Source organism: Mus caroli, chromosome 1 (genome assembly GCF_900094665.2).
Source record: "Mus caroli chromosome 1, CAROLI_EIJ_v1.1, whole genome shotgun sequence".
NCBI classification, from domain to species: Eukaryota; Metazoa; Chordata; class Mammalia; order Rodentia; family Muridae; genus Mus; species Mus caroli.
In genome coordinates, this window is record NC_034570.1 from 48887526 (window position 1) to 48912570 (window position 25045).

Below are 25045 nucleotides of genomic sequence, written 5' to 3' on the forward strand. Positions count from 1 at the left end.
TATCAAGCTGTATCCACAGGTTGCTTCCAACATTTATATATTTCTTGTAGAAGGTTCTTTGCAACATCCATAGGTTACTCTGGGTCAGAAGCATTAAGAGTACATAACGTTAAGATTTGAATGCTACGTATTAACTTAGGCTGTAAAAGATGATTACAGGAGATACTGAAGGCATTGTAAGATCCATTATATTCTCTTTAGAGGCCGGCTAAACAGGCTGAATATACAGTATGATGGCAGGCTAAATGCAGTCTTAAAAGATCTCAAGGGTTCTTAACTTTGCTGTGAGGTCTGCCCAAACTTACCTCTCTCACCATCTCAGAGGCCTTAAGAGACCTCTGAGGAGGTCCAAATGGAGCAGGCCTCCTCAGGTGCCAGACCCAAGTGTGCCATCTCTCAATGCACCTTTGCAGCCTCCCTTCCACAGAACTTACGTGGCCATTTACCAGCAGGTGTCGCAGGTATTTTTAAGTATCACTTCTAATTGCTTTGCAGGCATTATTGCTTAAAACAAAATGCTTTCTACATACACCATAATTCAGCAGTCCTACTTGAAAGCCTAAGGCTTCAAGCGGCATGTGCCTGTGATCCCAGACTTTGGAAGGTAAAGGTAGGACCACCCAGATTTCTAGGTTAGCCTGAGCTACAAGTTTCCAGTCAAAATCTCAACTCTGAAGCTGTCTCTCAACCCAAAAATTTCACCTGTAAAGGACAAAAGATGGTGTGTAGAGGCAAGGAGATGGGGTGTTCCTGGCACCTAAGCCAAAATGGGGGGGGGGGGTGCATTTATAGGACATCCCCCGCATAGGATTTTCTTGCCTAAACTGTTAGTGCAGAAACAAGAGTAATTCTGGGATTGCTATAATGTATCTCCATTTAACTGTTCAAAACGTAAACATCACTGGAAGCCTGAGCCAGCCTACTTATCTGATAAACCTGCAATTATCTTCTTCCAACTTATTTCAGGTTTTATTAGCTACTTGGCAGGGTCTTATACATGCTCCAAACAGGAAAACTTGTAACCCTCCCGCTTCTGCCCAGTGCTGGGGTTACAGGCCGGTGCTCCATGCATGCCTCAGTTTCTTATTTCATAAAGAAAAAACATTTCCCAACATTTAATTTCACTTGCTTGACCAACAACCCAAAGAGCTCTAAGTAGTTAAAATGGTAAACCACAACAGAGTAAACACAGCATGATACCATAGAGAGTCAACTAAGATTAAGAACTGGTATACTAAGACTTTAGATGTGATAAGTTTTATTTATCTGGTGGTACTTGATGCTCACAGGGCACCATACAACAAATTTTAAAAATACAATATAAAAAAAATAAAATCAAACAGCCAAAGAAGTATCAATTCCATCAGAGGGCAATGCCCAGAGAAAAAAAAAACCCAAAGCCCAGAGAAAAACCCACCCCTCTATCCCCTTACGAACATGAATTCCTCCTGCCTAACTTTCACCTTAAGAAACATCAAAGTGTTTTGAGAAGTGTTAAAACGTGACATAGCATCTTTCACAAGGGTTTATCCCAAAATGCTTTCCTTATTTAATAAGAGCATTTCACAATCCAAACATCTTTGAGCATCTATTTTGGTCCTAATCTTGAGATTGCAGCCTTTAGCATTATCCATTCTCAGATTACCTCCATCAGGAAAATGTCACTTAAGGGGTAAGCAGTCTCCTGCAATCTGCAATCTGTAGTTCTATTGCAAATTTTAATTTTTAAATAAAAAGCAAGAAGCTAAACAAACTTAAGTATTTTAATTAATAGTACAATAAAATGTTCCCAAGTGGTTTAAAGTCAAATTTTAACTTTGAGAAATATACTCAGTTCAAGATTGTAATTACCAAGGGTTATTTGAAATCAACTATACAAAACATTTAAAAGTGCTTAGGTATGGCTAGAAAATTTCTAAGAACAGGAAAATGGTTTACTACACAATGATAGTCAGACCACATACAAGGAACAAGAATCGGTGTGTCCTGCATGGGGACGGTGAACGCTCAGTATCCATTCTGAGAAAGCAGAGCAGAAGCTGTCTCTAATCTAATCTAATCTTCCAGCGGAGTCTTCCTGTTAACAGTCAGAAGCACAAGCTGCCCGGCACTCCTCAAAGTCTGAGGGTGGTAGTCACATGCCAGCCACACTGATGGCAGAATTTATTTCCTTTTAGAATCCACACAAGTACAGAGGGAGACAAAACAGTGGTGGCTAGAAAAGTTTTAAAACAAGAAATTTGGGGCATTTAATTAAAAAAAAAAAAAAGAAAAGAAGAAAAAAAAAAAAAAAAAGCTGATTCATTAGTTGTCCCAAAACATTAAAATAGCCCCTTAATGCTTGGTCTTCATAAACTGAACAGCATTTTGGCTTATGCTCACACTTAAGCCAACACAGTATCTGACTGCTACATACAGGCTAAGCAAATCTAGGCATTTCTGCATCTTCCACTGCACAACATCCTGGTACCTAAGGATTCTGCACACGCCCTTCCGTTACATGAAAGGCCGGATCATATGCACCTTCGCAGCCCATTCGTCAACGGACAGTAGCTAGCATTCAACAGGTGTTCAATAGCTGCTTATAAATAAACTGATTAGAGGCATCCCACAAAAGCCCAAAGACTGTCCTACTATATAAGCATTTCTTAGATAGCCTCATTCCCAACAGGAAATACACTATTCTAAGTTACAGACAGCTTCTCCACTTTATAAGCACAAGCCAAAGTTAGACAAGAAGTAAAATATATCCTTGATGTCTGCTCATAAAGCATTTTGAGAAATCAAGGTGAAAGGTGCTATGTAAGTACAAAATAATACTCAAGACAGCTCAGTCAGAGCGCTACTTTTCTATGGTGCTGGAATGGTTATGCTACACTGAGGGGAGGGGCACCCCAAGCTACTCTTTTCATTACCAACAAAACAATGGGCTTTTGACAAACAGGCCATCACTATATAGTTTGCGTGCTATGTTCCATAATAGACTAGGTGACAAAAGATGAAATTAAGCCACTTATTCTACACAAACCAGTACTTTACCAAAGTTTTGCATTTTACAAGTCATATTCAAAAAACACACACAAATTAGCATTTTGTACACGAATGTTTATTTCTCAATTAAACATTCCCTTTAAACACAAGGAATGAATTCTAAATCTTCATAAAGATGAATAAAAAATGATATCCCTCCAGTATAGTGTGTATAAGCACTGTCCTTGGTCACTACTGGCATTTACTGTTTAACATCAAAAAAACAAAAGTTATTTAAAAATCATGCTACTGGATTTCTATCCCTCCACTATGACCAGCTCTACACTGATCGGCAATGTTTTACAAGTTTGTATCATCAGATTGAAGCAGGTTTAAGGTGTGAAACAGCTGTATTAGACACAAAGTTACAAGATATAGTCAAGTTCGTAACGAATATAGGTGTTCTTATCATCATTGTAGATTCGTGGGTAATGTGCTATGAGAGCATCCTGGGAGCCAATGTAGATGGAGTTGTAAATTTTCCAATACACATCTCTGACTTTCCGAGCTGGGTGGAACAGACCCTAGAATAAATAAAAGGTAGAGTTACTTCTATTTTCAAGGGGAAAATAAAGAAAGAAAGAAACTTTAATATACCATAAGCTATAAATATGATGCATGGTGGCACACACCTTTAATCCTAGCACTTAGAAACAGAAGCAAGTGGATCTCTCTACTTCAATGCTGGCCTGGTCTACATAGTAAGTTCCAGATCAAACAAGGCTACATAGTGAGGTCCCATCTCAAAAAATAAAATAAAACAAACAAACAAAGAAACAAGTACTTACTTTGAAGAGGGAAGGAAAAAAATCTGGAAACTGGGTAACAAAATTGTGGTGGGTAAACACAAAATCTAACCTAATTTAATCTAATCTGTATCTCAATACAGAACTGTCTTCCACATGGTAATTAGGGAATGACGGACTTCAACATATTAAGTTATTTTTTGAGCAAAACCCTCATTAAAAAAAAAAAATTAAAAACCCACATTTAACCTACCTGTAAGCAATACTGCAACATTCTGCATGGTCCAATAGCAACCCTCAGGCCCTCCAGAGCTCCCATAACGGCCTGGATTACATGGGGAGATGTCTCAAACACATTAGGCCACACATAGTTCAGTAAGTGATTCAGAGAATCCTCACAGCCAAATCCATAAACACCAAGTGACATGTGCTGTACCACTGCACTAGCTGTCTGTCTGTGAACAAGGTCCCTGTAATGGAAGAGAAAAGCCTCTTTAAATCAGTCGCATTTTTATATTCACTTGCACATTTGGAACTAATTACTCTCAGGAGTCAATCTCATTTTAAATTCTGTAACCTTAAATATTTGATAGTTAAGTCACAAGTCAAAATTAAATTTGTTCTCAAACTAGTATGATTTCATTCAAAAATTCAATTTAAGAGAAAAATCTACTAGGTTTTTAAACCTGCACAAATAAGAATTTTTATCTCTAGCAGCATCTGAATTTGTATCCAGGACATATCAATCTATTATTCATACACTGAGTGCAACCAAAATAGTGTTTTATACTTTCTGCCAAAATAATAACAACCTCTCAAAGGCATTAGGAAAAAAAATCTGAACTATAACACTATCATTTACTATCTAACTTATTTAATGATAAAGTTTCAATGTTTCCCAACTGAAGTATTCTTTTTAGTAATTTTCAAGTTACTACCTCAACTTGCACACTTTTTAAAAATTTCTTTAGAATTGAAAACAATCAATCTCTAAAGCACAGTATTTTTAAAATAAATATAGTAGCAACAAATATTATGAACTTCAAAATATTATGAACTTGAAAACCTTTCTAAAACAGTTGAGATCTCAATAAAGAATGAATAGAAAATTATTCTGGTGATTAAAATTACATGAAAATTACAAAAAGATTTGACAGGAGTTTAAATTTTCTATAAATAAATTTGATATATTAACTGAGTATATGAAATTCAAATATATTTTGCAGTATAATATTCAAGAGCCTTTTTTTCTTATGAATAACTGCCCCCATAACAGAAAGTTTTGCCAAATTTTCAATTCTACTATCAGTTTTATTTGTAGTCAGTATGTGAAGAGGCAAGTCATGTTTTCTTTTCACAAAATTCCATCCATTCAGAACAAAACTTTTAACCTCAAGCCCCACCTATCAACAGTTGTAATGTTCAGGAATTCCCCACTAAGAAGCAGTCTAAGAGAGAAGCAAGGTGATTTACTGCTATTTTGTTTGGTCCCCAAAAGGTAGCCTTTTACAGACTGACTCCATAACTTACATCTGTACTTCCTAGTACCTCACTAAATCTGTTTATAAAGTGACCTTTATGAAGGTCCCTGAGTAACTGGCTATACCATGGACTGAATCTATATATGGGCTTCTTGCATGACAGAAATGTGCTTTACCACTGAATTACAACCCCAAACCTAACTCTCAAAATGTTGTTGTGAGACAGGGCAGGTGCACAGGTTGGCATGGAAATTTTCAATCCTCCAGCATCAGCTTCTGTAGTAGTTGAGATTGCAGGCTATATTGTGGCTAGTTAACACTTTAAGCTGTACACTAGAGCAACCAGCTAAAAACTTAAGCAGCCACTGAAACTACTTATACTTTCCTTTGTAATCTTGTTAGGTACAATTAATTTCTGGACCTCAATCTAGAGAGTAGAATGTAAGACTATCAGGCAGCGTAAAAGTAGTATTAAAGTAATAATAGCTAACATCTGAACACTGGAGGGCTGCAGAGGAAAGACTGTGACTCTGGCAAGCTATCTTCATCTTCAATATACGGTTAAGATTAAAAAAACTCACATGTGCTGAGAATAAAGATTGTTTGTAGAACACTGGCTTAGCATGTATGTATGGAGCCCTGGAGTTACACACAGTGCTAACTAAGCCCAGGCATAGTGGTACCTGTCTACAGTTCTGACACTCTGGAGGTAGAGGGATGAGAAATGAAGTCTAAGGTCATGTTCAGCTACAAAGTTCAAAGCCACCCTGGGTGACCTGAGACCCTGTCTCAAAAACAAAAATATTGGCTTCTCTGCCATACTAATTCATGTTCACCTTTTTTTTCCCTAATTGTTTTAAAAAAAAATAGTAAATCCACTATTGTATTTCAAAATCTACTTAGCTTAACACATACGAAAAGATTAACAAGAATAGGGAACCTGGGAGAGAAAACCTGGGTACCTAACTATAACAAATATAAGGTAAGAAATTATACTTATGTGAAATAATCCACAGTAATATTTCTTCTTTAACAATATAACATTTAAAGTTATCTTAGTAAACTACACGGACGCATAATTGTCCATAATTTTTCTGCATTTCCTTTAGTCACTTACCTGTCCATTAACGCATCCTCAAGTAAAGGCGTCACAGCATAGATGTAGTCCTTCCCCATTTCGCCGATATACTCAAACAAGAAGGAGAGTGATTTTAACACTCCATTTTGCACATTAAGTTCAGGAACTCTGTATTCATTCATTAAGGCAGGGAGTACTGTGAAGGGGGAGCATGTTTCAGCAACAATGGCTATTGCTACAGTCGTACAAACCCTGTTCTGCCTTTCCTGAACTTTGAGGTTGTTTAAAAGTGTAGCCAATACATCGTGAGGGCTAAAAAGAAAGAAGAAATACATCAGCATGTTATCATATTTAGGAAATTTGCTCTCAGAGACTACAAAACCTGCAAGGGAATGGATAAAACACACTACTTTCTTATCACTAAAGGATGTCATTACAACTTCCAAAAATAAAAAAGGCTAAAGAGGAAAAAGGTTTTTTAAAAAAAAAAGCTTCAGGGGAGGGCGACCCCATAGGAAGACCAGCAGTCTCAACCCCTGGGAGCTACAAGAGACTGAGCCACCAACCAGACAGCATACACTAGCTGGTCGGAGGCCCCACCTGTCCTCAGTGAGAAGATGGGCCTAATCCTCAAGAGACTTAAGGCCCCAGGAAGGAGGATGCCTATTTAGGGGGCAGGAGGAGAGCACCGTCTTAGAGGCAAGGGGAAAGAGGAATGGGATGAGGAACTACGGGGGCAACAACTGGAATGTAAATAAAGGAAAAACAAAACAGGAAAACAGGGGGAAAAAGCTTCACACACAGAGTCAGATTCATCTTAATTCAGGTACTCTTTTTACTCTTTAAATGTTTTGAAATATAAAGGAATTTGACTGGTCTAAATGGCTTCAAGAGCCAGGCAGCCTTATAGATGGATGTAAGACTACCCCAAAACTCTGGACTACTAATATATATATGTATATGGAATGCTACCTAACTCATCAGACTTTTGTATGTTTTTGGAAATTACTTCCCAGTTGTTCTAGTTTCCTTTTTGCTTCTGTGATAAAAATACTCTAGCCAGAAGAAATGTGGGGAAGAAAGTGTTGATTTCAGCCTCTTTTTTTTTAAAAAAGACTTAGTCATTATTTGAATTTAAATAAATTAAGTGCTCTATCTGCATGTGCACCTGTGTGCCAGAAGAGGGCGTCAGATCCCATTACAGATGGCTGTGAGTCACCATGTGGTTGCTCAGAACCTCTATTAAGAGCAGACGGTGTTCTTAACCACTGAGCCATCTCTTCAGCCCACATTTTAGCTTCTATATCCAGGTCATAGTCTAACACTGAGGGGCGAAGTCAGGGCAGAGAGCCAAACAGAAATTGAAGCACAAATCATGCAGGCATGTTGCTTACTGGCTCACGCTCAACGTGCTTTCCTATATAGCCCAAGACCATGTACTATCCACATGAAACAATTATCAAGCCAACGTTTCACACACATGGTCACTGGCCCATCTGATCTGTGCAATTCCTTGTCTCCCTAAGGTGACTCTGGGCTGTGTCCAGCTTCCAGCTGAAGCTAATTAGAACATTGGAAAACACACACTGATAGTCTCATTTTCTACCATTAACTGCTTTTCTCGGCCTAGTTCTGAAGAAGCAGCAAATAACCACAAATGAATTCATAAAGCAGATGAGAATGTGAATCTGTCTTGGAACAATGCAGTTTTTAAAACACGGAAAGTGAATATAAGATATGAATTATAAGCCGGGTAGTGGTGGCGTATGTCTTTAATCCCAGCACTTGGGAGGCAGAGGCAGGTGGATTTCTGAGTTCGAGGCCAGCCTGGTCTACAAAGTGAGTTCCAGGACAGCCAGGGCTACACAAAAGAAACCCTGTCTCGAAAAACCAAAAAAAAAAAAAGAAAAACAAACAAACAAAAACCAAACAAAAAAAGATACGATTATACACAAATATTATATGAACATAATAACCTGGGTTCAACTCCCAGTACCCACATGGCAAGTGTGCAGCACCTGTTACAATTCCAGTTCTGGGGCTTCTGACACCCTCACATACACAAATGAACATAAAAAACAATAAGAAAAAAAATTAAGAAAAAAAAGAAGGGCTGGATGCATAGATCAGAGAATAAGAGCACTCTTATAAGAACAGCTCTTCCAGAGGCCCTGGGTATGAATTTCAGCACCCACATGGTAATTATCAACCATCTCTAATTCCAAATTCCAATAGATCTAATTAATACTTTCTTCTGGCTCCTAAGGGTTCAGGCACACAAGTGGCATACAAACATATATGCAGTCAAAGCATTTATATATATAAAAATTAGAAATAACAAAAAAGATTAAGTACGTTTAATAAAAAAAAATCCTAATGTTAAGAATGTTATACATGCACATAAATGTCGTTTGATCAAATCCATTCCTCCTTCTCTCCTTTCTAATGTGTCTATCTCTCCCTTCCTCCATCAGTCCTCCCCAACTTTTATGTTGTTTTTATTAAATCCACCGAGTCAAAGCTGCACAGTCTGCTCAGTGGTAAAGAGCACTAGCTGCTTTTCCAGAGGACCCAGGTTTGACTCCACCATTCACTTGATGGCTCACAACCATCCATACCTTTAGTTCTAGGGCATCCAACACCTTCTTCTGACCGCCAATGGCAGCAGGTATGCACAGGTGTACACACATGCATATATATGCATGCAAAACATTCAACAAAATAAAATAAAATAAATCTTTAAAAAGAAATTTAACCCACTAAGTCCAGATAGTGCTACTAGTATGTGCGTGGGTGTAGACGTTTACTGAAGTATGTGCAGACTTTCAGGGGCCACATCTCTTAAAACTGAATCTCTGGAGAAGTCACCAATTGCCAATAGCTACCCAGATAGAGCGAGACTTCAAGAATCCCTCTCCCACCCATGCAGCTAGTTTGGCTGACTTGATCTCGTCCTTGCAGTGATGTGAACTGATGTGAGTTCATGTGTGCAGTGTCAAGTCCAACCAGTGTTCTTCTGCTGCAGATGCCTACTACCTCTCACTTTTACAATCTTTACATCCCCTCTTCCAAAATGATCACCAAATCTTGAGAATAAGGGGTATAATGTAATTGCCCACTATTATGTTTAATGGACATGATAAACTGCACCCTAAATTTTTCATCTTTGTACCCATAAATCAGTGCACTTCTCAACCTTATCAGAGGTTGAGAACCTTCACTTCTTTTTTTATGTATAAAGAGTGTTGTCTGCATGTGTTCACTGTCTGCACAGGGGATCAGATCCCCTGGCACTGGAGTTTATAGTCATAGGTTGTGTGAGCCGAGTGGAGGTCGGGATCAAACCTGGCTCCTCTGCAACAATGGCCAGGGCTCTTTCCTGCTTAGTCACCTTTCTGGCCACAGAGAAGCTTCATTTTGTTACGAGCAATTAAAACCAAGGCCCACAATCTGACAATGTGTGGAGAGTAAAAGACTGCAGAATACTTATTCCCTAATGTTTTAAGCAATATTCCAGCCAGGCATAATGGTACATGTTCTTAATATGTTTTTGACGTCAGCACTGGGAAGGCAGAAACAGGCAGATCTGTGAGTTTGAGGCCAGCCTGGTTACATACCAAGTTCCAGGTCAGCCAAGAATACATGGATAGACTCCCATCTCAAAAAACAAAAAGCAAACAAAAAAAGCAATATTCTAAAAAAGGACCAACGAGGCCAGCCTGGTCTACAAAATGAGCTCCAGGACAGCCAGGGCTATACAGAGAAACCCTGTCTGGAAAAACCAAAAAAAACAAACAAACAAAAAAAAAACTTGAATGTGCCTCTAAAAATACCTATACTTTGCTAGGGAAAATTTTAAAGCCTTCTGAGTAAACAAAAATTTAAGAAAATATTCTTAAGGTCAGTGGTTAAATAAAATGCTTTTTCTTCAAATGATTAACTATACTATGCCTCCAAAGATATGTCTACATGAAAGTACTTTGCAACACAATGGGTTTATTATAACCTACTCACCCAATAGCCTTTGCGATATAACCAAATGTATTGACAGTAGCTCTTCGAATAGCTTTTTTGTGAGCTTTTAAGAGCTCTAAAAGCTCAAAGCAAATCCTCATCCATTCCCTTGCAGATACATATTCAGCTCCCCTAAATTAAAAAAAAAAAAGCAATTAAATGAATTAACATTTTGTTAATGTATTTTGATTTTTTTGTTTTGTTTTGTTTTTGTAGTTTTGGGAATGTAGCCCAGGGCGCCCATGAATGCCAAATAAGGGTTCTACTACTCGAATGAGCATTTATAAAGTGAATATGCATATTCAATTCTGAAATCATTATTAACTCATCTTAAATATTAAATGAAAACTATTATCACCCTTTTAAAAAGCCTGACTTGTTCAGTGATGCTGTGCAGCTTTAATCCCTGATCTAAATTCAAAGCCAACCTGGTCTGTATAGTGAGTTCCAGGCCAGCCAAGGATACGGTCAGACCTTGTCTCAAAAGAAAAGAAAATAACAAAAAGAAAGAAAGCCTGACTTGGTTTTAAAATTATACTGCTAAGCCAGGCAGTGGTGGCACATTTAATCCCAGCATTCAGGAGGGAGGCAGAGGCAGGTGGCTCTCTGTTTAAAGACAGCCTGGTCTACAGAGTGAGTTCCAGGACAGCCAGAGATACAGAAAAACCCCGTACAGGGTGCCAGGGTGAGGGGGAGAGGGAGACACCCACACAAAACACTATACCACTATTTCCTATTACCACTCAAAGTAAAATCTTGCTTAATCTAAAAAGAAATGCTGCCTATACTTGAACTAAAATACGAACGAGAGTTGTTGCTATGTAATCTGCTTACCTGTCAGCAATGCGTCCAACAAGATCAATACAATTCTCTTGTACTTTTTCATGTCTGTTCTTTAAAATGGGGGTGAGTCTAGGCAGGAGATCTTTAATTGGTGGTGTCATCTTATGCATACCTATTTGACAGAAATCAAGGAACTATTAAAACCTGAACTGAACTTTTATTTTTACAGTACAGTAAAAATAAGAAGTTATAAGCTACCAGTGGATAGTGGATAAAGACCCCAGATTCTAATTAGAATTTTTTAAAACTATTAATAGCTTCTTGTTACATTTAGAAATCAGTGAAGTGATTTTAAAAATGAGGGTTACAAAAAAAAAGAGGGATATGCAGTAACAAAAAGATCTTATTTGCTTTTGAAATGTTATTAGTACACTGACATTTAAATATGGGGACAGCCTATGCTGCGGCCAAACACAATATAAGCCAAAGCTAGGTCAGATCAAATCAGTATGGATCCCTATAACTGAAAAACAAATCAGACCTCCAGTCTCCCTGAAATGCAGGGCACATCTGGATGTTATTTAACCTATGAAGAGAGAAAAAGAGGCAGCTAGCAAGGGCTCTTGCTCTAACTAGAATTACTAGAAGCTCTGATTCTCCACTGCTTTTCTCACGTTTGTCAGATTAACAATATGGTTTACAACTCTGACAAACCAGAGAATCACAAGTGGCTAAAAGACTGTTGGCAAGTCATTATCTGTACATATCTGAGCTAAAAGGGGATTCTGTGTAAATGCAATAGTTCAAAGCTCTATACTGCATAATACTTATTCCTTTCCCCAAAATGGGGAGAACAGTGATTACCAACAGCCAGGTACTATGAACTCTCAGCCTTTTCTAACCCTTTCAGTCCTAAAGGAGTTACTTTCAACACTGTTTAAATACAATGAGATTTTGAACCCAGGAATCCTTTTGTTTGCTTCATCATAATTCCTTGAAAATGAGTGACCATACCTGAGATTGTTTTTTGTGTTTTTAACTTATAGATAAAAGACATGATAGTCTTTTTTTTTTTAACCAAGTCATCTTCTCTGAACTCATAGTATAAAAATAAATAAATAAATAAATAAATCTCAACCAGTCAAAATAGCTTACCATAGAAAGGAAATTTCTAAAACTAAATTACACCTTCAGGGTTGCTCCTTCCTCTTACAGAAGACGCTAGATTATCTTTCAGCTGATGCACTAGTTCTATTAGAGCCCTCTCTTACATTAACTCAAAACATTTTGGGCTGTTACTATTTCTGTACTTTAAATTTCTGTACTAAATTTCTCCTTTTTAACATTTTTAAGTAAAATATAAACAGATAATAGTAAGGGAGATGGGTTCCATCTGACAATCCTGAAGTGCTCCAGAAAAGAAGATTAAAAAAATCAACAAACTCCTAAATACAACTTTATATCTTGCTTTCAAAATACAAAGAAAATTAAAAGGCCAAATCCTCACAAGACCAGCAAATTCCATACCTATTACGTTTACGATAGCCTTCAGTGCTCCGAGAATGCTGCCCAGTACTTCAGGGTACTCTTCACCCAAATACTCATACAGCACCACACCCAAGTGCCCCATCAGTTTTTCCTAAACAAGAGGAATGTTAAAAATGTTACTTTTCCCATTAAGCTACCTGTTTTAAAAAATATACATCTGGTAGAATAGATTACCTCTTGACAAGTCTTCATAACAACAGCAGTTCGAGAAATCAAGTCAGCGGCTTGTTGCCTAACTTTTGCTGATTTGTTATTTAAACGCCATAAAACTGTACCACAGATCTGAGGCAAGTATGGTTTGACTCGTTTGCCAAGAGCATTAACTACTGTGCCAAAGCCATTCAACATTACTGAGTCCTAAAAGAGAAAAGTTAAGTTATATTTAGAAAAACAAAAACAAATCACTAAAAATATAGAATTTAGTTTTGACTGAAAGTTCATTGTTCAATAATATTCAACCTTTCCAACCACCCAAACATCCCATTTGTTTTTTTTTGTTTGTTTGTTTTTTTTTGTTTTTTTTTTTTTTGGTTTTTCGAGACAGGGTTTCTCTGTGTAGCCCTGGCTGTCCTGGAACTCACTTTGTAGACCAGGCTGGCCTCGAACTCAGAAATCCGCCTGCCTCTGCCTCCCGAGTGCTGGGATTAAAGGCGTGCGCCACCACGCCCGGCTCCATTTGTTTTTAAACCAAAAAATCTGAGGTAAAAGAACATGTTAAACTGAGGACAACTGGTCATTAAATGTCTTTTAAGGGATATCTGCTTGGGCTGGAGAGATGGCTCAGCAGTTTAAGAGCACTGACTACTCTTCCAAAGGTCCTGAGTTCAAATCCCAGCAACCACATGGTGGCTTACAACCATCTGTAATGAGATCTGATGCCCCCTTCTAGTGTGTCTGAAGACAGCTACAGTGTACATATGTATAATAAATAAATAAATCTTTGGGCCATAGCAAGCAGGGCTGATCCAGTTCCCAGCAATGATAGGATGGCTCACAACCATCTGTACAGAGACAGTGTACTCATATACATTAAATAAATAAATAAATCTTTAAAAAAATATATAAAAGGGATATCTGCTTTTAAGAGTATGTTTTCAAAAAATAAAAGTAGGTTTTCTACATAAATGAAAGTCAATGGCAATATGCCACAATAATCAAGTTTGTGACAGGTCAGGGTGATGGCTCAGCTGGTAAAGTGCCTGCTTCCAAGCCTCATGCCCATGCCCCAGGAGACAAGTGGTGAAAGGAGACAACTGATCCCCAAAATCTCCTTCTAATTTTCACCCACACATATGCACACAAAATAATAAAATGTAAAAGCCAGAAATAAGGTGGTTGGCTGCCCTTACCTCTGTGGTCTGTTCTTGGAAAGCATAGAGAATACCATCAATCAGCTGCTCCTCAAGTTTATGGTCAATATCTGCTGCACCGAGATTGCCCATAATTTTCTCAATTGTCTCCATCACCATTTTCCTGTACTGCTCAGCTTCGTCCTTCAGATCATCAACAATCCTAGATATGATCTCTGCTGCACCCACTTTGTTTGCCAACTCCACAGTTGTGTCGACTAACTGAAAGACAAAACAAAACAAAACCCTTTAAATCTATTACTTTTCCAAGGAAATAAAACATACTCAACTTTCAATGTGAGAGCACCTAGATATGGATCGTTCAAATTCCATGTCAGTCTGGATGGACAAGGCCCAGGCCGGCCCAAAACCGGTAGATAAGACCCTATCTCCAATACAAAAACAATTCTAAGTAAAACTATACTTAGGTTTCAGCTAGCTAAAGCCTCAATTTACCAGACAAAACTATCAGCTCATAGTTTAGTACTGTTGAGCTGGGAGGCTGAGGCAGAAAGACCAAGATTTTGAGACCAGCTTCAGCTACAAAGTAAAATTTTATCTCAAAAAAAAAAGAAACAAACAGGGCTGTAGAGAAGGCTCAAAAGGTAAAAGGCACTTGCCAACAAATCTGAGAACCTTAGTTTAATCTCCATGATCCATCTGGAAGAGGTAACTCTTGCCTGCTGCTCTCTTCACACATCTCAGAGAGACAGACCAAACAGAAAGAATGGACTTAAAAAATTCCATCTCTTGTCACAGTAAAGTACATACAAGTATAAATTTTAAGACAATCAAAGCAAATTATAACATGTAATATGCATTCTAAGTAGGTAAAGAATTAGTCAAAAAGATTTATGAGAATCAAATTTTAGCAATAAAAGGTCACCTGTCGGTAATTTCTTCTATCCAAAGCCATTCTGTGTTGCCAAAAGTGTTTAAAGAAAGGTGGAAGAATCTCTGTTTTAATGTAGTTTGCTTCTACACCATCAGTTCCACAACACTGTTTCACCACCTATAAGGTTAATTAAAAAAATATATCAAATGCAGCACTGACAAAACACAAAACAATCCAACACAGTTATGAGTAGGTACCAATACCTAATTTTCATAATGCAATCCAAATTTTAGCAATGTATCTAACCATGTGTCTAAGTTGTAACTAGGTTTGATTTGTTTTTAATGTTATAAAGATCTCAACTTTGAACTTCCTAGAACACGCACAGCGTGCTAACAAACACACACCCACAAACTGAGCAACTACTTACTTACCTTCAAAACAATTTTCTTCATTTCTTCATCAGGAGACTGGAATTCTCGAATGAGGATTAACATCACTTCTCTAGTATAGTAGTTGGCATATTCTGCATCCATAAGAGGAATAAGATACCCTATAGCCTTCAAGAAAGCAGCCAGACCCTATTTAAAAATATACACACGTTAGTAAATTAAGTTTCGGTTATCTTACTAGCAACAAAAACTGGTCTAATGAGCAGATTCACCTTTCCTCTATGTTGGCGGATACCCTTCCATAGGGGCTTGAGCACAGAATCAAAAGACTCAATACCATAAGGAGTTGCTGCCTCAGCCAAAGCAGCAATGGCCAGAGCACTGATGGTCCGAACTTTCTGCTGCTCATCCACGAGACCTATACAATCAGACATAGTTATGAGTAGGTACCCACACCTAATTTTCATAATATAATCCAAATTTTAGCAATGTATCTAACCATGTATCCAAACTGCAATAATTTTTTTTTACAGTACATAAAATTTAGGCAGAGGTAATTTGTTAACAGAAAATATTACAAACCCCATTGCAAAATTTGAGTGAGAAAAGTCTTTCATTTAATTACACATACACCTCCCCCATCAGGACAGTTGATCTATAAAAGATACACCACTTACCATGTTCAATGATTTCAACTAAACTTCTGAGATGTGGCAAGATAGCACAGCCCATGAGAATGGCTATCTGTTGTACAATCTTAATACCAGTGTGCCTCGCTTGCCAAGACTTCTTGCTTTTGCACACAGCTTTTAAGAAAGGCAATAAAGAAGGGATGCCCAGGGCAGAGGCTACGACAGCAAAAGCTCTAGCTGTTGTGTTTCGGACATATTCATCCATGTTATCTATATCAGGTCTCATGGTAGAAATCATAGTAGCCAGACCAGCAGCCTAAAGGGAAAAGTGACAACAGCCACTTCAGTTAGTACCATTAATCCTCAACCCATCAAAAGACAAACTTCCTTTTCTAGGAATGTAATGTGAATACCTTTGCCAAATTAGAAATAATCTCTCGGCCTTCCACTCTAGCATAGTAATCTTCATCAATCAACAGTGGCTCGATAACCACAAGAATCTGAAAGAATTAAAAAAAAAAAGAGGAATTACATTTCCACATCAATTTATCAAAGACATTTGTTAATTGAGGGATAGGTTAAAGAATTTTAATTCCCTGGCAGTAATTGCACATTCCTTCAAGGGCAGCCTGGACTGCAGAACAAGTTCCAGGTCAGCCAGGGCTACACATACACACAAAGGAAAATAACAACTTCCAGATTCCACACAGTGGAAAATTAGAACCAGAAAAATAAAAGTTAAACCATTAAACACTACTTCAAACAAACCAACCTTGTGCACATACGGCCGCACCAAGTCATCAAGTTTATACAATATTCTATCAATAACTTTCACAAGTAAATGTCGCTCTTGATCCTCAAGTGTAGGGGACATCAATAGAGGAAGAATCTGGTTAAACAGTGGTCCAGCTCCAAATTCTCGAGCTTTATCAGTAATCTGACGTAAGGCAGCCTGAGGAAAATCAGAAAAATAAGAAACGTTATTTTTTTATGAGCAAACATTCTAAAGTGGCAATTTTCACCAGGAATAATAAATATACTGTATACTTTTACAGACAATTTACATACAGTAGTCTGAATTCGTTTCTGTTGAAATTGTTTTGATACTCAAACTCTTATCTAAGTTCAACATTAGCAACTCATTTTAAAAGGGCAATTCATTTAGTGGCAGGTGAGGGCCTAGAAGTAAAGGTGCATATATCACCAAGCCTAATAATGACTCTATTTCAATTCTGAGATCCAGACAACAAAAGGAGAGAACCAACCTAATTTTCATAATGCAATCCAAACATTGCAGACAACAAAAGGAGAGAACCAACTTCCAAAAGCTGTCCTCTGAACTCCATGTTTATCCTGGAGCATGGCCTACCTGTCCACTTGCACACATATCCTTGCACCGTGCATGCACACATGCATGTGTGTAACAAATAAATAGATGAGCATAAAAGAAAAAAGGCTAATTTAGAGGGCTAGCAAGACTGTTTCCTCAGTGGGTAAAAGGTACTGGCAGGTCACCAAGCCTGATGAGCATCTGAGCTTAATCCTCACAACCCAGAGAGTACAAGGAAAGAACTGATTCCTGCAAGGTATCCTGATCTTCCACTTGTGCTCCATGTGCACATGCCCATAAATAAGATTAAAAAAAAAAAAAAAGGATAATTGATAATTTAGCAGAGCTTTGGAACCATGTGCCATATGCCTCAGTTCTGCCTGAACAACCTCCTTCTATGTTCCAGCCACATTTGATGCTAATGTAGTAAGTCATATTATATTCCACAAAATACCTCTAGGTTCTAAACACTTTAAAGCTGTCAAGGAGAAAAAGAATTTAGCCTTCTCATATCCTTATCAGAATAAAAAATCCTTTGATTAGAAGAATTAAATTCACTGAGCCGGGAGTATAAGACTGTAATCCCAAGCAGCTACTCCAGAATAAGAGGATCCAAAGCTCAAGCCCTGCCTGAACAAGCTTATGACCAAGCTAAGCAACTTATCTACAAAGTCAAAGAACCAAGGCAGAAGAGTGTCATGTCTTATTCTGCTAACTCCATCACTTAGGTAACTAGGTTTCAAAAAGACTTGCTATTGGTCTAAATCCAGCCTGGGCTACGAGTTTCAGGGCAGTCTGGGATAGTTCAAGAACCTATCTCATTCATAACCAACAAAAATAATGAATGTAACAAAGCAAAAACCTAGAACTAGGAATCAGATGTGATACACACCTTCAATGTTTATTAAAAGAAATACATTATCTTTAATCTGAGCACTTGGGAACAAGAGGTCCTAGGCCAACCTGGTCTACCTATTATATATAGTAAATTACAAAACAAGTAGGACTATGTAGAGACCCTGTCTAAAAAAATAAAAAGCCAGGAAGTAGTGGTGCACACCTTTAATCCCAGCACTTGGGTGGCAGAGTCAGGCCAAATCACAGATCTCTGTGAATTTGAGGCCAGCCTGGTCTACAAAGTGAGTTCCAGGACAGCCAGGGCTACCCTGTCTTGATAAAAAAATAAATAGAACTTACCTTTCTCATTGGAGGTGTACCATTCTTAATTTTTAAAAGCAACTTCATTATTTTTCTTTCTTTTTGTTCTTCTGGACTAAGTGTTGATTCATCTACATCAACCTACAATAAAATTTCAAAAAGATCAAATTTATGATTTGTAACTCCCAAACAAAGAGCAATACTTTAGTTTTGCTATCACCACTTACCAATAGTTTATCAAAGTATTGAATGTCATCAGGTTTTAAAAATGGAAGATTCCCAGATGGCTGGTCATTGACACTTTTCATAGTTCTGTCTTCAGTTTGCATGTGGAAACCAGTCATTCCACCCAAAGGTGTAGGAGTTGCTGTCAGTTTTCGAGCTGGAGTTCGAATAGGAACATAACCAGCTGGAGGGGGAAGTACCTAAGAGAGTTATAAACATGTTAGTATAACAGCCTTGGCTTCATATACTCTTAAGAAACAGAATGAGTAGCATTTACACTTAAGAGATTTTACAATTTCAAGTTTACCTGAAGAAAATATATCCCACTATGCAATGTTACCTAATTAAGATTATTTATAGAAAATATTATTTGCTAATTAAAATTTAAGTGGAAAAGAAGAAAATATATGAAGCACTCTTTAAAAGATTCTCATCACCTTAACATGCTTGAAATATCAACATGTTGTCAAGCCAACATGTCAAACTAACAAAACTGGAAAATTTAAAACCCGATTCAGTGATTTCCTAAAAGACAGAAATTCTACAATTACTCATTTCAATGGAAATGAATATATGGTTTATGTAATAGATTAAAAAGATCATGCATATTACCATTTACATAAAGACCTAAATACTATAAAACATTTTTTAAGATTGAACTCTACAGATTTGACTTAAATACAGAAGAGTAAAACTAAAGTATCTGTCAAGACACTTTGAAAGAAACACCAAATTAAACCCATTGCAAAATGGAAAGTCTAAAACTATGAGTTCAAAGCTGTAAGAGTCTTTTGGTTGTTGCTGCTAATTACACTTTCTTGGGTGGGTCAATAAAGATTAACACAGGTCCTCTCTGAATATCCTTAGTTGTCATATCTAAAAATGTCAATGATAGATAGTTTAGTCCATGGGCAGCATGGACTATTGACTAAAGAAGAATTTATTCACTGAGTCTTACAGTATGTCAAACACATTGCTGTCACTCTACATTTAGGACCTAAAGGTGTATTTAAGATTTTAATTAGTAGACTCACAAAAGAACAAATGTCCCTCCTATTGGTATTAAGGAACCCAAGGACTATAATTAAGAAATATATTTATTAGATTGTCCACATACAGGAGGCTATAGGTGGCTTGGTTTTTAAAGTTTTGCTGATGAATGGTGATTAATCAAATCCTTGCCCTCCTGGGCAAATACTCTAGCACTAAGCAATATGACATGTGCATCTAAAGCAAATAATCTAATACTAGCTTAAGTGGAACTGGGGTAGCACACAAATCAGCACATTGTTTTGACAAAGTCAACAGAAAGGCTCTCTAAAGGCCATTCCTTGTAAGACTGAGATCTTGATTTGGACTCTAGCTATCATCACAGTCAGCTCTTTGCCAACAAGTAGTTCCATAATGATAAGTACTTAGTTCAAAATAAACTTCAATAAACCCAAGCTACAGAGTAAGGTCCTCTTGTAAAATAAAACAAAAAATAAATTTCAAATTATTGATAAAACAAACATTCTTTGTGTCACCATCAATCTATGTCATTTAGAGACACAGTTTTATTGAACTAACAAATAAAACCAGCATGTTATCTGAGCTCAGTCCCACAAAACTAATTTAGAGGTTCTCTAAGCACTGTCTGTGGACCTCCAGAAGCCCTTAAGATGCCTCACAGAAAGAGTAATAAATGCCAGTAGCATACCCTTCAAGACTCTGTGCCTTTAAAGTCACCTGGTCTGTACCTTGAATTGCAGGCCAGCCATGGTTACATATCGAGACACTGTCTCAAAAAGTAATGAAGTGTTTTGTTGTTGTTTTTTTTTAAAGCAGGTATTAGAAAAATGGCTTGGTGATTTAAAGCACTTGCACCTCAAAATCAGATCCCAGCACTCACAACTGCCTTTAATTCTACTGGAGGAATTACATTGGCTTCTCCAGAAACCTGCACATATTCACACATATAATTAAAAATAAAATAGTATTTTTAGACAGTTTTTAATTGTGTATATATGTGTGCCTGGATATAAGTTTGTACACTTGAGTACAGAGCCTGGAAGGTCAGCACAAGACCTCAGGTTTCCAAGAGATCATTACTGTTCTTTAAAGGCAATACATGTTCTTAACCACTGAGCCACTTCTCCAGCCCTCAAAATAAAAGTTTCTGCTGGGAGGGGTTTGAGGCAGAGTATCTCTTTGTAGCCCTGGATGGCCTAAAACTTGTTATCTGGACCAAACTGACCTCAAACTCAAGAGATTAGCCTACTTCTGACTCCAACCAATCATTAGGATTGCCAAAGTAATAAAAGCTCCATGTTACTTATTTCATTTCTACTACTTTTTCAAACTGAAATGCACTTAATACCTAAAAATATGAAATTAGTAAATTTCGGAAAGGCCAATGCTAATTTACCAGGCAACTTTTTTAACTAAATATTTAAAACTCATATCCTCAATACAACATAGTCATCATATATTCACTGCTAGTACCTTATATCCTTCTGGGAACATAGCGTCTAATTCTTCATCAGAAAGTGGGCGGTTTCGTTCATCAATTTCTCTCTCCCACCGCCAAGCCTGAAGCTGTTCAGGCGTCATGCTCATTATGTGACCTACCAAAAAAGCAAAATTGTTAATGACCAACAGTGTAAGACTTAGGCCCTTCAGATACAAAATAGTTAACATCAGTCCGTATCAAAGTTGTTTTTGCATTGCAAATGCAAATCAAGGCAGTTATATATTTATATTTACATTCTTAATAGAAAAGCCAGCATTTGTGGAACCCAGAAAAAAAAAAATCAGCAAAAAAAATTAAAACAGCTTTAAGAGAAAGAATGATGAAAAATTTGTACCTGGAGTGGGGGTAGCCATGTTCATGGCTGGTGTGCCAATTGGTGTTTTTCCTGGAGTCAGAACAGGAGTGCTTCCACCCATTTGACTAGCCGGCGTTTCATCCCAACGAGACTTTCTTTTACTTGCTCCAGGAGTTGGTGTTTCACCAATAGAGTCTCCACCTCGATCTGTTCGAGGAGTCTCAGCCCATCCACTTCCATGCCCAGGAGTATCTTCAAAGACAAAGGGTCAGTAAAACCACTCTATTAACACTTTTAAAACGCTGCTTCTCCTACATGCAATTCGATTAAGTTCAAAAGGAATATATTTCTAAAAAGAAGAGTTCAAGTTTTGCCCAGTATTTCTGTTTCCTTTTCACTGACTACAAAGCCAAAGATATGAACTAATGAGAAACAGAAAAACAAAACTTTCTTCATCCACACCTCACTGTTCATCTTGAGCCATGTTCCAGCTATTTTCACTATATAGCAAACACTACATTTAGGCAAATTTCTGAGACAGAACATAAAATGTAGCCTGGCAGAAGCCAGAAAGTAATGGGAGAAAGGAAAAACTTTATCTAAAGAATTCAGTATGTTTGGATCACTGAAAAAAACATAGAAGTGAATAGCAGTCAAAGTCATAACTGTGCAACACTGGAAATATTCTTAAAGCCACTAAATTGTGCACATTAAAAATGGCTAAAACGGGTGTATTTAAACACACACATACACCATACACACAGGAGGCTGAGGAAAGAAAGAAGGCCAATAGTATCCACAACAATTTTTTTTAAAGTTTAAAAAAAAAAAAAATTCTTCCTAAAATCTTCAGCCTCTTCAAAAGAGGGGAAAAGAATTGAGCACTATATTACCTAAGTTTTTTAAATTTTAGTTTAAACAAAGTTGAAGTGTGTTGCCTTTCTTTACTGTGTATGTTGGGGAGCACATGCCATGATACACATATGGAGGTTAGAGGTTACCTGTGGAGCTGGTGTCTCCTTCTACCATGTGGGTCCCAGGGATCACACCCTGGTCCTCCAGTTTGGTTGGTGGCAAGAGCCTTTACCTCTGAGCCACGTCACCAGTCCAAAGTCGAAAGGTTATTAAGAAAGGTTCTAACAGATTTCAGCTTGGGTACTGAGACAAACAGTACAAGAAAAACAAGTTTTATAAACTTGGTAGGTTTAGGCACATCCACATCAGCTGGTTATTTATATAGAAATTTATATTTATACTAGGAAATAAAGACCTCAGTCTGAAAACAAAATGCTGGAGTCAACACCTCATCCACACACTCATCTACACTCCACTAAAGTACCTACCTCTTTCTGTTTTGGGGGTCTCATCCCATCTGTTTTTACGAGCACTGGAAGTTGCACCACCATGGCCCGGGGTTGCATGGCCTGGTGTGTCGCCTCGCCCAGGAGTAGCAGCTCCCGCAGGTGTATGACTCGGTGTAGGGTCCCATATTTTTGAGCCTGGGGTTGCTCCAGGTGTTTCACTTCCTTTTGCACGACCCGGTGTCTCATCCCATCTTAAAGATGGGGTATGCCCAGGGGTCTGTACAAAGCAAAGGAATTTTGTTTCACATACCTATACACCTTAGAGATATAACTACAAATTTTCTGTTGCACAAAAAAAAAACAATAAATGTATCTTTCAGTGGAAGTTAGATATCATTTTGCTTACTGGCTTGCAAATGCTCATGATGAAAACCAATTTACAGCTTTCAGTTGGAACTGAACAATGTAAAAAGCACTAGATTAAAACACAAGGCTAGAGATGGCTCAACAGTTAAGAGCACTGGCTGCTCTTCCAAAGGACCCTGTTCAATTCCTAGCACCCACATAGCAACTTACAACTATCTGTAACTGCAGTTCCATAAGAATCAATACCCTCGTACAGACATAAATGCAGATAAAATATGCAAATTAAAATAAATAAAATTTTAAAGATACACAAAACATTCTGGGTTATAAACCTTTGTGAATATATATTGTGTTGGTAATTTGCCATGAGCTGCTTAAGCTTGTAAAAGATAACTCTGAAAGAGAAATAATCCCCATTTTGGACCCAAGCATGTTTGTCTCAAACTGTTTCCAAAACACATATCCTGGCTCAGGCTGACTCCCTTTTACTGTAACAAGAAGGCAGAATAGCAAAAGAGCCCAAAAATAAAACACTGTTCTTGAAAACAGCTTAAACGCCTGCCTATTACTTGCCCCATGATAAAAATGTCTGGCTGCAGGGCTGGAGAGATGGCTCAGAAGTTAAGAGCACTATCTGTTGTTCTTCCAGAGGTCCTGAGTTCAACTCCCAGCAACCACATGGTGGCTCACAACCACCTGCAATGGGATCTGCTGCCCTCTTCTGGCCTGCAGACATACATGCAGGCAGAACACTATATACATAATAAATCTTAAAAAAAAAAAAAAAAAGAAAAGAAAATCTGGCTGCAGCAGGAAAGCGAAGGCAGTTCCACCATAAGCAGCAGCTACCTGAAGAACTGAGCTAAGTGCCTCACTCTCTCCAGGTCATGTCTGCTGGATGTTGGTTGATATTACCTTTGTTCTCGTTTTCTCTCTCTCTCTCTCTCTCTCTCTCTCTCTCTCTCTCTTTTGGGTTTTTCGAGACAGGGTTTCTCTGTACAGCCCTGGCTGTCCTGAAACTCACTTTGTAGACCACGCTGGCCTCGAACTCAGAAATCCGCCTGCCTCTGCTGGGATTAAGGGTGTGCGCCACCACGCCCAGCTTTTGTTTTTTTTTTTAATATTATTTATTTATTTATTATATGTAAGTGCAATGTAGTGTGTCTTCAGATACTCCAGAACAGAGCATCAGATTTTGATACAGATGATTGTGAGCCACCACATGGTTGTGGGGATTTGAACTCAGGACCTTTGGAAGAGCAGTCAGCACTCTTAACCACTGGGCCATCTTACCAGCCCCACCTTTGTTCTCTTAACCAGGCTACTCCAGCTGTCTCTGTACTTGATTCTATGAAACCCTGATTCAATGAAGTTTTATTTACCTGCTGCACCTATCAATCTATTATTTGCCATGGTTCTTTGACTTCTCTTTTAAAAAAAAAAATATAAAAAAATTTGTAAATTGAGAAAAATAAATCATGCCAAAATAACCAGACCTAAAAGTCTACAAAGCTCACTAAACTTCTATATGGTTAGAACAGCCATTTGGAATGGAATCTATGTAGCTTTCTTTTACTCTTATAGGCTATATACTTAATAAGCTCATTGAAAACTGAAAGCAAAGCTACTGTAATAATCTCCAGATCTACAACTCCAATGCAAGACTTTCAGCTCTAAAATTAGTGCATCCCCAAACTGGATCCCTGAGACATAGAACCTCTGGGGAAGAAGGAATCCACATGTATTCTAATAAATACTTTAAAAAATATGTTATGAGCCAGAGAAAAGTGCATCTCTCTGAGTTCAAAGTCAATCTGGTTGAAATGAGTTTCAGGCAACCCAGAGCCACATAGTAAAACACAATCTTAAAGAAGCGGGGGGAGGGGGGTAGGAAAGCCAGGCGTTTTAATCCCAGCATTCGGGAGGCAGAGGCAGGCTAATTTCTGAGTTCGAGGCCAGCCTGGTCT

General features: G+C 37.8%; 1 protein-coding gene across 2 annotated transcripts in view; it reads right to left on the reverse strand.

Moving 5' to 3' along the window:
* Positions 1-1241: 1241 nt before the first annotated feature.
* The window catches only part of Sf3b1 (splicing factor 3b subunit 1), a 40986-nt gene continuing 17182 nt past the window's right edge, over positions 1242-25045 (reverse strand). For both annotated transcript variants that reach the window (XM_021163741.1, XM_021163823.2), the window contains 19 exons: positions 22752-22989; positions 21448-21660; positions 21086-21207; positions 18604-18801; positions 18416-18517; positions 16661-16840; positions 16302-16388; positions 15934-16204; positions 15529-15674; positions 15299-15445; positions 14916-15041; positions 14030-14251; positions 12855-13037; positions 12660-12771; positions 11184-11304; positions 10350-10481; positions 6375-6647; positions 4030-4246; positions 1242-3554 (listed from right to left, as the gene is read on the reverse strand). In XM_021163741.1, coding sequence (XP_021019400.1) covers positions 3396-3554; positions 4030-4246; positions 6375-6647; positions 10350-10481; positions 11184-11304; positions 12660-12771; positions 12855-13037; positions 14030-14251; positions 14916-15041; positions 15299-15445; positions 15529-15674; positions 15934-16204; positions 16302-16388; positions 16661-16840; positions 18416-18517; positions 18604-18801; positions 21086-21207; positions 21448-21660; positions 22752-22989 — 3249 coding nt within the window. In that variant the 3' untranslated portion in view covers positions 1242-3395. The remainder of the gene's footprint in view (positions 3555-4029; positions 4247-6374; positions 6648-10349; positions 10482-11183; positions 11305-12659; positions 12772-12854; positions 13038-14029; positions 14252-14915; positions 15042-15298; positions 15446-15528; positions 15675-15933; positions 16205-16301; positions 16389-16660; positions 16841-18415; positions 18518-18603; positions 18802-21085; positions 21208-21447; positions 21661-22751; positions 22990-25045) is intronic.